Source organism: Jaculus jaculus, chromosome 3 (assembly GCF_020740685.1).
Source record: "Jaculus jaculus isolate mJacJac1 chromosome 3, mJacJac1.mat.Y.cur, whole genome shotgun sequence".
Classification (NCBI taxonomy): domain Eukaryota; kingdom Metazoa; phylum Chordata; class Mammalia; order Rodentia; family Dipodidae; genus Jaculus; species Jaculus jaculus.
In genome coordinates this window covers 44,548,310-44,564,181 of record NC_059104.1, presented here as the reverse complement: position 1 = coordinate 44,564,181, position 15,872 = coordinate 44,548,310, and the positions used below count along the sequence as shown (strand labels likewise).

At 35.2% G+C, this 15,872-nt stretch overlaps 1 protein-coding gene across 6 annotated transcripts in view; it reads right to left on the bottom strand.

Annotated features, from left to right (window-relative positions):
* Positions 1-10,384: 10,384 nt before the first annotated feature.
* The window catches only part of Pcdh9 (protocadherin 9), a 943,568-nt gene continuing 938,080 nt past the window's right edge, over positions 10,385-15,872 (bottom strand). For all 6 annotated transcript variants that reach the window (XM_004651014.3, XM_045145298.1, XM_045145296.1 and 3 more), the window contains one exon: positions 10,385-12,541. In XM_004651014.3, the coding sequence (XP_004651071.1) occupies positions 12,168-12,541 (374 nt within the window). In that variant the 3' untranslated portion in view covers positions 10,385-12,167. The remainder of the gene's footprint in view (positions 12,542-15,872) is intronic.

Sequence of the window (15,872 nt, the reverse complement as noted above, 5' to 3'; positions counted from 1 at the left end):
TTTATTTACAGCAGCTGGATGACCTGGCACAATCATATTCTCCTCTCTGGCACAATCATATTCTCCTCTCTCTCTCTCTCTCTCTCTCTCTCTCTCTCTCTCTCTCTCTCTCTCTTGCTCTGTATCAACTAACTAAATTTTTTTTTTGTATAAAGGAAGTATAAATGATTCCCTCTTCAACTCATTTACCTGTTCAAAACTAACGTGTGTAGACATTAAAATATATGAAGGCCAAAGTACATACTGTGATAAAATAATTATGAAACATGAGAAGTTCAAGAACAGGGATTCAGGACTAGAAAGAACTGCAAGACAAATGATGAATTCTAGGCAAAGGCATTTACTAAGTATTTACCTGTATCGATAGGAAATTGAAGGACTTTTCACCAGGAAGTGCATTGCGCTCTTAGGTAGGATGAGTTGGTAAACACGTAGTATACAGTGCATGATGATTTCTGTATGTTAATTATTTTGCAACTGGCAGAGTTTTGTGATAAGCTATGATGTTCAGTGGTACTATCCAATACATCCAGGGTGTATGTAGAACATTTCGAACACCTTTTTCAGATCCATTATTGACACTATACTTAATTTTCCTGTTTTCCTGAATTCAATATTATTATTCCTATTTTCTTCATTAAGAAATGACTGTAGGGCTGGAGAGATGGCTTAGCGGTTAAGCGCTAGCCTGTGAAGACTAAGGACCCCGGTTCAATGCTCGGTCCCCCAGGTCCCACATTAGCCAGATGCACAAGGGGGTGCACGCGTCTGGAGTTCGTTTTGTAGTGGCTGGAAGCCCTGGCGTGCCCATTCTCTCGCTCTCCCTCTATCTGTCTTTCTCTCTGTGTCTGTTGCTCTCAAATAAATAAATAAATAAATGAACAAAAAAAAATTTTAAAAAAAGACTGTAGGGCTAGAAGATGGCTCAGCTGATAAAGTGCTTGCCATGCAAACATTATTATCTGAGTTTGGATACCCAGGTCCCACATAAAAATACTTATTCTAACACTTCTCACTTGTAATACCAAGGATTTTAGGGCAAAAAGGGAGGCAGAGATAAGAGAATCACCTAAAAGTTCATGGGCCAGGCATCCTTAAAAATGCAGAAATAATAAATATGAACAATGAGACTCTGTCTCAAACAAGGCAGGTGGGAAGATCCAAAGTCCAACATTGCTCTGAGATCTACACCCACATACCATTGAACTTACACACACACATACCCATCAATGAAAAAAAAAAAAGATTGTGTCAGTTATATAAAATGCCATATTTTACAGTGAATACAGGAAATCCTTCAAGTTTATAAAATTCAGGACTATATTCACCTCTAATTTTTTTCTAATAGGATTTATAAGCCAAACTTCCTTTGCTTCATATCATTATTAATTTTAATAAATACTGAAATATAAGGAACTATACTACCACTCAATATTCCTGAATTCACCAGCCATGAGCTAAACAGTTGAGTATTTTACTTTGTATCATCTCAGTTTAACTAATTCATGAACCCCTAGAATGCCTAACTAAAGCACTGTCTTCTCCTGTGGTAACTCATGTATACTGAGTATTTTAAATGCTATCCCACTGGGAAATGGCTATCTGTGCTTTTATGATCTCCTTGCTATAATATCAAAGTTATGTAAGATATGCCAATGTTAAGAATGAATAATAAAACACATGTGAGTATATATAACTGTATTATTCTCTACCTGTGTGTATATGTTGATAAAAATATGCACATTCTTGGGTTAACATTTTAAAAGAAATAATCCTTTGTATTCTCTCTCATTAAATCTAATTGCTGTTGTCTTTCTCATGCTGTTCAGTGCATACACATAAATAAATAGATACTTGATAGGAAATTATTTTAATTCCTCATATAATAACAAATAACTAAAGATCAAAATAAAAATAAGAAGTCAAATATACCATATGCAGTTGTCTTAATGAAATAATGGTTAATGTATGAATCTATTAGAACATTTTAAATATTTTGTGACATGTATTATTATACCATATGACAAAAATGTTCTCAAGACTGTGAACTACAGAGAGTTGACCTTTACAATATATGGTCTGCCTTTATGTGACCAGGAGAAGACTAATGGTGTGGAACACACTATGTCACCTATGTGTAACAAGTAATTTGTTTCATATGTGCAGTCTGAGATTTGAAGCACCAAATTAAGAAGTACTTCTTCATACAAAAAATAGACCCATTTGAAACTGATGTTGGACAGGAGGTGATGTCCACCCTCTGCTCATGCCATCATTCTCCCCTGCCATCATGGAGCTTCCCCTCTTGTCCATAGCCAAAAGAAACCTTTTTATTCCCCAGAAGCTGCTCTTTTTAGGGTGATTTCTGCCAGCAATGCTAACTGGACTGCTACAGTGGTTAAGGTGCTTGTTCTCAAAGCCTAAGGACCCAGGTTTAATTCTCCAGAACACACACAAGCCAGATGAACATGGCATTACGTGCATGTGGAGTACATTTACAATGGCTAGAAGCCCTGATATGCTCACTCGTTCTTTCTTTCTTTCTTTCTTTCTTTCTTTCTTTCTTTCTTTCTTTCTTTCTTTCTTTCTCTATCTCTCTCTGAAATGAAAATAAAAATATTTTTAAAAAATAATTTGTAATTGGAAATGCCATAAAAATCTCTAAAATTCTATATGCTAACTAAACACTAACTTAGAAATATAAAAACAGGGACCAGAAAGATGGCTTAGTGGTTAAGGTGCTTGCCTATAAAGCCTAAGGACCCAGGTTTGATTCCCCAAGAAAGCCAGATGCACATGGTGGAGTACATTAGCCATGGCTAGAGGCTCTGATGAATATTCTCTCCCTCCTTCTCTCTTTCTCTGTCTCATTCACACACACACTTTCTCTCCCAATAAATAAATAAAAATAAGATATTTCACAAAAAGAATCTATAATCTGTTTAGGTCATCTGTAACCTGCTTGTGCTAGCAATGTGATATGGTTTAAAAGTGTTAAAGGCCTTACCTGTTCCTTCCTGCCAGGCTAAAGGTCACAAATGGTAGCTCCTTACTAGAGGTGGGTGTACTGCAATGCAGGTGGCTGGATGAAATTGCATCATAGCCTAAGAAAGCTATTGTGATCTGCAAGGTGTGTAAAATGTTAAGGAATAAACAATACTTGCTTATCCATGTAGCAGGCCCTTTATGTATACAGATTTCAAGATGTGGTGTGCAAAGGAGAAAATGAATTCTATAAACAAAATTTACATGTTAAAATATGGAAAATAATTGTTTTTATCATCAGTATTTTCTTAAAAAGTATCAAACTCCTTAGGAACACAATGATTTAACAAGTTCACCTTGTGCAAAGTAGTCTAGTATTCTGTTGGGAAATGGCATGATGGAGCAAGTTGTTAGAAGTGAAAAAGAACACAAAGAGAAATTTAAATTATTCATAAATGATAATTTCTTTTTACATTTTCCCATCATATTAACCCAGAATAATACTAGTTCATATTTATTACTTTAGTAGGATCAAATTGGTTCTATTCTATGGACACAATCTATAAGCATGTATAACATAGACTGATAGTTTGATCATTCATTTATCAACTATATTTTTCCTACATGATGCCTAGCCTAACTCAAGACATCAACTATATCAGTAAACAAAAGACTTTGAAAATTTAGTCAAAAAAGGATGGAATTTTGATACATGCTATGATATGGATGAACTTTGAGTACAGATGCTCATATAAGTGAATAATCCAACAATAAAAGAAAGAATACTGTAGTTCCATGATATGACATATCAAGAATATTAAAAATAAAAGGGATGCGACGTAGATTAGTATATCAGTGGATAGGAGCTGATAGGAAATAAGGATTCATTTCTTAATGGTTAAAGAGAATCTCTTTAGTGTTTTGAATAAAAAGTTCTAGTAATATGCAATAGTAATGGATACCAGACATCTGGACATAGTGAGCAGTAGGAGTAGGAAGAATAGAGTGAGCCAGATGACTGTGATGGATGAGATGTGAGAGACATGGAGGATGTAGTCATTGTGGTTCTTATGCACATTATGAGATAGTCCTGTTTTGTTTTAGAGATACAGCGAGAGAAAGAAAGAGAGAGAGAGAGAGAGAAAGGAGACAATTGGTGCATCAGGGCCTAGGCCTACGTCACTGAAATCAAACTCCAGATGCTTGTGCCCCCTAGTGGAATGTACAACCTTGCACTTGCCTCACACAGGATCTGGAGAGTGGAACATGGCTCCTCAGGCTTTTCAGGCAAGTGCCTTAGCCACTAAGCCATCTCTCCAGCCCACGATAGTCCTATTTTATTCTGAACAAAACTATTGATTCCTGGTTTACTCAGAAAGATACACCTAGCTCACTCTTGTTTGAAGAGAATCACTAATTCATGATTTAAAAGCTTATATTGAAGAAGGTGGGAATAAGTAAGTATAGTGGGTAGAGGGAGAACAGAAAGAAATAATGTTTGATAATCCAGAAAAGAGCTAATTATATGCTGAACTATTTTTTTAGGAAGCAGTTGGAATAGATGAAGGTGGGCACAAACACTACTAATGTTAGGCAAATATGAAAGAGAAAAATAGACACAATTTCAGATTTTCTGACCCGATCACCAGAGGAAGATATTATTTCCTAATAAGTTAAAAGACTAGGTGCAATGGTGTGTGTGTGTGTGTGTGTGTGTGTGTGTGTGTGTGTGTGTGTGTGTTTAGAGGGAGATAACAAATTCTGTTAATTTTGATACCTGTAAAATATGCAAATATATGTTGCTGAATAAGGTTTTGTTTTTAAATTTTTCAAATTCGGTGGAGAGATTCAGATTGGAAAACAAACACAAAGGCATAGCAAAGTGGTGATATTACTTGATCTTACCAGAAAAGTAATTATATAACAGAAAGAGAAGTTTGGACTTAAGCCTTGTACCTTATACAAAATTCAAGTAAGTCACAAACAATGCTAAAGCCAGGAATGAAACCTAAGGTGAGAAAACAAAAACAGACAAACAAACAAAAACAGTAAAGTAAGATGAAATAAAAGAGTGTGGTTTCTGGGAAGCCAGGAGTAGAGACTGCATCTAGGATGAGGAGTGTTCAAATACAGTTATATAATTTAGAAGTCTGGTACTATATCAAGAAAGCCAAATGGTCATTTATAATGAAATTGAAATGTTTGCGCGTACATGCATTCAATGGTGAATTAGCTTAAGGTTACCTTAAACCATTTCATATTGTTCTGCAATAAAGAAAATGCACTTCCTATATGATATTTTGTAAACAATTGGAGATCAGTATAGCCAATTAAAAACTAGTATCATATTATTAATGCAAATGTAGAATGATTTTACTTGGAATCAGTTCATATTAAGAATATCTTCATGATACCTTGACATACAAGAGTACTATGGTAAAAACTTGTGTTAATTTATTGAAATTCATATTCAGGGTAGGTAAATGATATGAAACTTAACTGTGAATGGAAAGATAAAAAATACAACTAAACATTTAATAATAGTACTGCAAAGATTCATACAATACAATATTTTAATAAGTAGAACTGTAATATTATTTGAAAAATATATATTAGTCACCATAATTCAATTATGCTGACCCTAAATATGTGAAATTTTATGAGTCCAGCAATAATAGTGTTTTATATATCAATAGCATAATCATAGGGGATTATAAAAATGACAATAAAATGATTTAAAATAAAAATGTGAGACACCAAGATAAAATAGGAACATAACCCATTTTAATATGGAACATCACTTATTTTTAAGTAAATAAAATATATATGTAGAAGCTGAAAACCTTAGTATGTATTTGATTTTTGATAACAGACAGTAATAGAGGTGGGAAGTCTCATGGCAGGCAGTTGGCTATCTTCTTATTGATAGATCTAGGCTCTCCAGCAGTTAAGCATGCCTGTTAAGTATAAGGGCCCTGTTTTGAGGCTTGATTTCCCAGGACCCAAGTTAGCCAGATGTACAAGGTAGCATATGAATCCGAAGTTCGTTTGCATTAGCTGGAGGCCCTTGTGTGTCCATTCTCTCTCTCTCTCTCTCTCTCTCTCTCTCTCTCTCTCTCTCTCTCTCTCTCTCTCTATATATATATATATATATATATATGTATATGTATACATATAATATGTATATATTATATATTTGTGTGTGTGCATGTGTGTGTATGTATGTATATATGCATGCCTTTTTCTCTCTCTGTCTGTAATTCTAAAATAAATAAATGAAAATAAAAAATAATATTTTTTTAATAAGTGACATTATGAATTTATTCTTATTGCTAGCCTAACAACCAGCCCCAGGTTGATGATGATAGATACTTAGAATAGTCAAAAGCTTATGAAAGCAGAAATCCAGAGACTACAAATAAGGCAACACCAAAGATTACCAACAGGCCTGCCATGCATAAGGGAATATTGGGGAAGAGGGGGCAGAAAGATTACGAGAGCCACAGAGTGGGGTAGGAATACTCTGATGTATGGTCCCTGCTCCCCCATAGAACTGACTGTGGCCTTCATGATCCCACACTGATTATCATAATCCCACTGAGGATGGCCCCCAGGATAACAGCAGTTGGAACAAGGGGATAATAGTATGTAATATAATATACAAATATAGTTTTTAAAAGATGGAACTAAAACAATAGAAATTTGACATCTTTGGAATACTCACTAATTTATATATACTTCCAGTGAACCGAATATGAGTGAAATAGAATTATAATAATCATATATTAGTAGCACTGACTTACTAAGATATTTTAGTACTAAGGGCTTAATTTTAATCTTTTTGAAAAGTGAACAGCCTCCTTGGTATGATTTAAATTTTATATATATGTATATTTTATTTTCAAAAAATTATTTATTTCAGTTTGTATGGGCTACCAGGGTATCTTGACACTGCAAAATTAATGTCAGATTCATGTACCAATTTTTCATTGGGCTCCATGTGGATGCTGGGGAAGTAAACCCAGGCTGGCATCCTTCCCAAGCAAATACCTTTAACTGCTAAGTCATCTCCCCATACTCCTTTTTTGCTTTTGGTGTTTTTGTGGTTTTTTTATATTTTTATTTATAATTTTTTATTTTCAAGCAGAAAGAGCGAAAAAAGAGATAGAGAATGGGTGCACCAGGACCTCCAGCTGCTGCAAACCAACTGCAGATGCATGTGCCACCGTGTGCATTTATCTTATGTGGGTTCTGGGGAATCAAACCTAGGTTCTAAGGCTTGACATGCAAGGTTCTTAACCGCTAACCATCTCTCCAGTACTGTTTTTTTTCTTTTTCTTTTTTTTTTTTAAAGCAGGGTCTCACTGTAGCTCAGGCTGACCTGGAAATTACTATGTACTCTCAGGGTGGCCTCAAACTCACAGAGATCCTCTTACCTCTGCCTCTGAAGTGCTGGGATTAAAGGTGTGCACCACCACAGTGTTTTTTTGTTTGTTTGTTTTGTTTTGTTTTGTTTTGTTTTGGTTTGGTTTGGTTTGGTTTGGTTTGGTTTTTTAGGTAGTGTCTCACTCTAGTCCAGGCTGGTCTGGAATTCACTATGTAGTCTCAGGGTGATATAGAACCCACATCAGTGCTCCTACCTCTGCCTCTCAAGTACTGAGATTAAAGGTATGTGCTACAACACCTGGCTGTTTTTGTTGTTGTTGCTTTTTTTTTCTTTCTTTGATGGTCATATTCTTTTCTTTTTTTTTCTTTTACTTTTTTCTCAACTTTTATTAGTATTTTCCATGATTATAAAAGATATACCATGGTTATGCCCTCCCTCCCCCCTCCACTTTCCCCTTTGAAATTCCATTCTCCATCGTATCCCCTCCCCATCTCAATCAGTCCCTCTTTTATTTTGATGTCATGATCTTTTCCTCCTCTTATGATGGTCTCAGATATTTTAGTACTAAGGGCTTAATTTTAATTTTTTGAAAAATGAGCAGCCTGGTTGGTATGATTTAAATTTATATTTTTAATTGTGAAAAGAAAAAAAAAGTATAAAAATTTATTACATAATCACTGCATTTAAAAACACTGGAAGACATTTTGAATACTTCATTTATTTATGAGAGAGATAGAAAGAGAGAGGTACATAGAGAGAGTAGGCATGCCAGGGTCTCCAGCCAGTGCAAACAAACTCTAGATGTATGAGCTAACTTGTGCATCTGGCCTACATGGGTACTGGGGAATCAAACCTGGGTTATTAGGCTTTATAGGCATATTTGCCAAACCAACTCTGCAGCCCTGGAAACCTTTTTAAAGAAGTCTATCAGAAGAATTAATGAGGAAGATTCCTTTAGGGAGGGAAGATCAACTCCATGGGAAGCAAAACAGAACAATGAGGCATTCCTATACCACTCTTCCTTCTCATGATGAGTTTGCCTTCATGTGAATACCTACTCCATTCACATTAGAACTAAGACTCATAAGCATCACATTCATCCTTCACTGCCAAATTCGTCACTAATAATAATTAACCATTCTTGGCTTCTGTCCAGCAATTTAATAAACACCAGAACAGTGCCTCAGCTGCATTTCTAGCTGCAGCTAAGGAAAGATGGGATTCTGAATGAGATCTGCTGAATATGTCAGGCAGGAAAACTACTCCATTGGCAATTAATGAATGACCACTAATTATGTATATTTGTTATACTATGTATAGAAATGATTATTCATGAGATCATATTCACTTTATAAAGCTTATTTCTATGTGTCATCAAAAACTTTATCCTATTTGAGAGGATTTAAAATCATATATTTTTTTATATATATATGGAATGTAGAATGCACTTTTAATTAATGAAAATGACTTTTCTTTCTAGGGAAAAGGATAATCTTTGAGAAACAGTCACTACGTATTTAGTATTTATTTGCTGAGTAAATTCAAGTGTTTGATGTTATTTACTCTTTAAATTTCCTGGAACTTATAACTAAATAAGTAGATAGGAGTAGATCTTGTCACATCTATTAATGAAGCAGTCTTTGGGGGATAAAGGAAAGAACTTCTTTTTCCAAACTTGAAATTAGTTCATAGAGACATTTTTATTTTGTTTTGCTTTTTTATGGAAGCATTTAAAAAGTAGATTTGTTTTACACTCCACTCTTCAAGGCAGTGTGGAATGATTTGCTAATTGGAAAAAAGGAACTTCATAGGCATAGACTCTTATCTCCCTCCACTCTTGCTGCTGAGGTCTTTTATTAGGAGTCATGCACTCTGTGTCCTGATGAAAGAAAAGAGAAAGCATCATGTTCCTCAAAACCTTGGGTATGTCTGATTTTCCGGGGGTGAGGATATGATGTTCCCAGCCAGTGGTCCTAGCCCAAGCATTCTCCTCCTTGTCACTGACTAATGTTTTTTTTTTTTTTAATTATTTATTTATTTATTTGAGAGCGACAGATACAGAGAGAAAGACAGATAGAGGGAGAGAGAGAGAATGGGCGCGCCAGCGCTTCCAGCCTCTGCAAACGAACTCCAGACGCGTGCGCCCCCTTGTGCATCTGGCTAATGTGGGACCTGGGGAACCGAGCCTCAAACCGGGGTCCTTAGGCTTCACAGGCAAGCGCTTAACCGCTAAGCCATCTCTCCAGCCCTGACTAATGGTTTTAGTTTCACAATTTTTCAATATTCCTTAGGGATCCATACTTAGGAATTCGACCTCCCACTTCAACTTGAGTACAATTTAATAAGTTGAGGTCGGTGAAACACAAAGATATGACATACGTTTGCATCTTATTACAACTTATTACATGTGTGTTAGGTTGCTGGCTTATTATCCTGAGTTGAAAAAAAAAAAATAGATAGAGTTCTGTTCCATTATTTAAGGTTGTAATGCCAGAGTATTAGAGTGTCTTCCTTCCTTCCTTCCTTCCTTCCTTCCTATTGTGTGCCTTGGCAAATAATGAAATAAGAGAGTGTTTGGACGGGCCTAAGAATGGTACCAACTTGACTGCATTCACTGAGTACAAAACTAATTAATAAAAAGTAAAATAAAATAAAATAAAAAATAAAAATAAAGTGTTTGTTTCATTAATTCTCATTAAAGAGACAAATATTCAAGAAAACAGTCTCATTGAGTAATCAATGTTGCCTTCCCAGTTTTTGATTTCAGATTTCATTTTGATAAATGCTTTAATGAATCTTGAGTAGAAAGTAAGTCAATTGTCTCCATTTCTTTCCCCAAAAAATGATTTCATAAACCATCACAGGACATGAAGTCTTAATTTGAATCATATTGTTAAATACCAATAAATCTTCCTTATTTATAAATAAAGTTGTTCTATCAACATATTCTTATTCCATTATTAGAACATATATAATCAGTTTTATTGTTGGGCAAGAATTAGCACACTCCAATCAGGAATTCAGAACATTTATTGCAAGAGCTGAATAATTGTAAATAACGTAGAATTGGCAAAGCAGTAACAAGGATAAATTGTTTAGATATTTATTCTGTCAAAGTCATCAAACACCCCTCACAAACCGACAAAAATGTACTTCAATAAGCAATGCACCCCTACCCATTATTTTCCAATATACTGTGGAAAAATGTGAACTGCTATTTACAAAGTCATTTTAATTTTGGTAAGAACAAATTGACTATCAGATTAGCAAACTTTTTTTAATATTTTTTTTTTTTACTTTTAAACTGATGGTGAACTGTGGCATTAAGATAACTTTCACTTCTTTCAATAAAGACATTTTGTTGCATGCTATTTATTTGTTTAAATCATCTGTCATGCCTTAACAAAAACCTCCTAAGAATGTTCGAATTTGGATTTGTTTGCACGTGCAAGATCTTAGTAACATTAGCTGTCACTCCATTGGTTTAAACTAAGTGACAAAACGCTGGTACCTGCCAGGCATTGACCAACTATGATAACAAACAGTTAAACAGCAATAATTAGAGATTTATCCCTTTATTTCCCCCAACTATCCTACCTGGAGAATGTTCTGTTACATCATGAAGGCACAACACATTAAATATTTTGTGGCTATGGTCTAATAATACTTGTGTTACAACAACAGTATTGTATATGAGGATCAACACAAACTGCCATTTCAACAAAGTTGGAGACACACATTTGCCCAATCGAAGCTATTTTTAAATAGTGATTTTGTTCTTCATTATATGCTGATTTCGATACATTAGTTTTGCATGAGTAGCAAGTACAGGATATTATATCAGTTTAGATGGATAAAATTTTCCATCAATTTTTTATTTAATGTAACTATTAAGTGATTTTTGCTTTTGCATATATTAAAATATAAGGTCTTAAAATAGGTTCCGAGTTTACAAGTGTATGCAGAAGTCTTGTTGTTGTTTAAGTTTTCATACTTTTTCAGTTTTTTTTAAACAGGATTATATCATCATAAGCTATCATAGAAGAAACAAGATTTCAGAACCTTTTTTAAAACATAAATGCTTAAGATCCTTTGAACAATGTGTGTCTAGACAGACTACTGACACAGAAATACATCATTGAAAATAAAAATAAAAATAACAACAAATAGGTAAATTGGAATAAAAGAAAGAAGCAACCGCCAACACAGAATTATGCTACAACATTTTAGGTGAATGCTGTAAGTACACAAAAGTTGTTAATAATAACTTGCTTCTATTTACAAATACTTTAACACTGATTGACTTACAAGTGTCCACTAACGTTGTTAACAGCACAATAGGTTTAATGCTTATCTTTTTTTGTGTTTAGTTTGAAATATAATGTCAAGTATAGCGGTCCCAGCATAATTCAATGACAAAAAGAGCACACTTTTCTAACTGAAGATGTTTGTCAGTCACTCTAATCCATGGAACTTTCCTTACTCTCCAAATGCATATTCTATTGTTTATAGCAGCAGTCCAGGGTCAAAATAAAATGCAATAATAAAAATAAATTGCACAATGGAGAGATCTCTGGAGGGTTTAATCAAGTCTAGTGAATAAGATCACATAGCTAGTAGAACTAGTTTCTCTCAAGTTGCAAATATCATATCCTCCATGGTGCTAACTCAAAGTTATGGATATCCCTGCTATAAGGGGTATAGCTGTAGAGATCTATAGAATACATAAAGCTCCGACACACAGAATTAGCATGTCTATTTAGATTAAAGGTATTAGGTCCCATATAGCCTCAGCTTAGAGTTGATGCTCCTTAGGACTCTCCATTGCTCCTCCTGCTTGCTTATAGGACTTTAGGTTGGCCAGAGGAATGTCTGCCATGTGGCCGCTACTGTTGAAATGGCCTTCATTGGAGCCATACTGCTTACGGTCATTGAACTGGTTCCTGTTGCTGTCTTCTTTCCAGGCTCTTGTCAGGGTGTGCCCATTCACAAGCTTGTCTTTCTTGACCCATTCTTTTTGGGGTGCAAAGGTTGAGAGAGGAGATTTCGGGTGTTGATAAGGACCCAGGCCAGGAGGCATCCAGCAGTTATCAGAATGACCCAACACCAGGCACTCCTGAGTGCACATCTCTGTAGCTTCAGCTAATCCTCGGGGCCCCAGAGGCCCATCTGCAGAGGATCACAAACAGAGGAGGAAGAAAGGAAGGAAGGAAGGAAGGAAGGAAGGAAGGAAGGAAGGAAGGAAGGAAGGAAGGAAGGAAGGAAGGAAGGAAGGGAAGGGAAAGTTAGAATTCTCATTTTTTATCTTGTTTAATGAAATAGTATTGAAAATAATAGTAATCTGCTATTTCCAGATGAAGACAAAACTAAACAAATACCTTTTATCAGTGAAATATTTTTTTCTTCAGTCTTTGTATTTATATGCAGAAGCACAGAAAAATTCAAAACAGACATGTTGGAGTAAACAGAATAGCCATTCTTGTTCAACCCTATGCTACATGAATCATGAACTGATTTATATTGTAAATAACCTTGGTAAAAAGCTTAAAGTGACTAGGATTTCTGAAAATAATATATTACAAATTGAAATGTGTAACAGGTATCACTATAAAAAAGATAACTATCAAACAGTACTTGAAACACTACATCATTAAAATAAAGTGCTCTATATGCTTACAAAGATTGTTTTTTTTTTCTATGTAGGTAGTTGTTATTTTTATATGTAAAATCATATGAAAATATTTTACTTTTTAAAAAAAACTAAACATTTATTTAAATATTATGTGAACTAAAGTATTACACAAAAGTCACACTGTTGTAATCGACAATACAAAACAAAACGTGGCCACTTGCATTCAATAACGATGCTTGATTTCTTCATATTTAATTGTTGACTAGATTTTAAACTGTAAAGTTAAAGGTAAGCTAAATGTCAGGGTACATGACTGATTCCAAGCTATGCTTGAACACAGGAATTTGAGCCTAGCCTTTGAAACACATATATATATTAATAAAATAATAATAATAAAGTAAAAATAAAAACAAGTCACGAGGCTAAAGTTTTAATTAAACTACATGAACTATAATATCTAAGGGTGCAAACAATCACCACTTCCTTATTTATTTTGCACCTGAAATCACTCCCGAACATTTTATCCAGGATTTCAGAAGTAAACTATTTTGATTGATTAAAAAAAAAGAAATCTGCTCTTTACTGAAAAACAATTGCCAAATGATGAAGGAACATGTTGGTGAGCAGGTGTTGATTTTGTTCCCTCTTACATTAAATGGTTATGATAGCTTGACTGGATTTCCCCAGTGGCTCCAGTAGTTTATTGAAGCTTATAATTTAGATCTCCAGCCCCCTGGATCGAGGAGGTGTCACTGTGGGTGGATCCTCGGTCCAGCCCTAAGGTGTTTGGGGTGAATCTGGAATTTCCTGCTAAGGATGTGCAAAGTGCCTGAATTAGGCCACTGGGGGTATCTGGGGTGTGCTTGTTTTTCATCATGTTGGTGGTTGCTTTTCTCTCTGTGCAGACCTCTGAAAGTGGACCAGCTTCTTCTGCCACTATGGGACTTCCCCTCTATCTTTAAGCTTCAATAAGTCTCTTCCTCTATAATTGTGCCTGGTTGGGGTGTTCATCCCAGCAACTGAAGCTGACTGCAGCAGTAGTCAAGTGAGAAGTGAGACAGCTTGGAAGTTAGGAATTGATTTTATGAAAAAGATTAAGTGGATAAATAACAGTGCTGGAGGCATTAGCATTTTCCAAAGCAGAGTAAATAGAGTAGTATGCTATTTTCCTCTAATACTAACATGTGGTGGTTTGAATTAGGTGTCTTCCATAAATTCATGAGTTCTGAATGCTAGATCCCCAGCAAATGATAATTTGAGAATTGGATCCTTCTAGAGGGGGTGTGTTATTAGGGATGGGCTAACAGGTGTTATATCCAGCTCCCACATTCCTGCTGTTCTTGTCTACCTGATTTGGGCTGGGAGGTAATGTCCAGCTTCTGCCCATGCCTTGTTTTCCCATGCCATCTTAGATCTTCCCATCAAGTCTATAAGGGAAAATAAACTGTTTCCTCCCACAAGATGCTTCTGCTTCAGTACTTTCTGCCAGCATCAAGAAGGTAACTACAATAGCACTTGGGAGGTGGAGGCATGAGAATCAGAAATTAAAGATCATTCTGGGCTACATATAACTCTCTCTTTCTGTCTCACATAGACACACATAACAAGCAAGAAGTCATCAAAAAATAAAGAGATCAAAACATATCTGCATGTTTGCCAAAACAACAATTTAATAAGTAGAAAATAATTGGAATGTTAGTTTTTGCTAAATTCCATGTCAGCACTCACAATAATTTAAAATGCCAAATAATTATAGGCTGTTTATATTTAAGTACATTTGCCTTAATAATCTTGTAATTATTTCTTGTATGTGGTAGTCTGCCTGCTGAGATAGGCAGCAACAGATGATGGCATAGTCTAAGGAAGAAAGCCATAGGCTGCATTACAGTACACACTGGAAATGAAAATAGGAGTCTAAAATGCAGTTTCAAACAAAAGTACATTTTTGTCATTTCATCATCTACAAGTTTGCTCCTGAGAATAGCCTTCAAATTTCTCCCCATCTGACCTGTATTCCCAGTCCCCTCAAAAGCAAACAGTTTTATTTTGTTTAAACACACATTCATTACTTTAAACTTTTTCTCTCACAAACCTCCAGTGATTACTTTCCTTCTTGAGTATTTAATTTAAATTTCTCTATGAGCCTTTTTTTTTGCCCTCTATAACCCAGCTACACTATAAAAGTTCAAACTAATTTCTCACTTTTAGGTTAGCATTGGTGTACTCCGTGACTGCAGCCACAGAGCTAACACAGTTTGCTTAAATCAATCTATGCTCCTTGCATTAGGATCATGAGCATTGCAGGTGCTCTTTGCCTGGCCTGTTTTCATTTAATTATGGAATCCTTCAAGGGTCAGTTCTGTTTCTCATTCCCCAAGCACAGTTCCATGACTCCACCGATCCGTGTGTGTTGGGCACTTTGAAAATTCCCAGAGACCTTCCTTTATTGAAGAATAACACATTTCCTAATCAAGCTCCTTCAGTTCTTGCCTTAATGTCATTTTTGTCTTTTGGGGGTAGTTCTATGTCTTTATGAGGTTTTATTTTTGTTTTCTCCCAACTCAATGGAAAATTTACTGACGGAAAGGAAAATGGCATATTGGCCTTCTCATTCCTTCCCAGTGCTGAGCAATTAGCAACAGTTCAGACTGATGATCTATGAACAATGCTAATTGTTAATTAAAATTTTATGAGGTTGAAAATGTTCAGAGAATTATTAAAGATATCCCCCGCTTAAAGGCAGACCTTAAGTAATTATAATAGAAGATGCTGATTTCACAAACCTCACACCAAAAGCTCCTCTACCTCCACTGCAAATTCTTTTGCTTAGCCATACTTTATGACAGTTAATAAATGAATTATGTAACT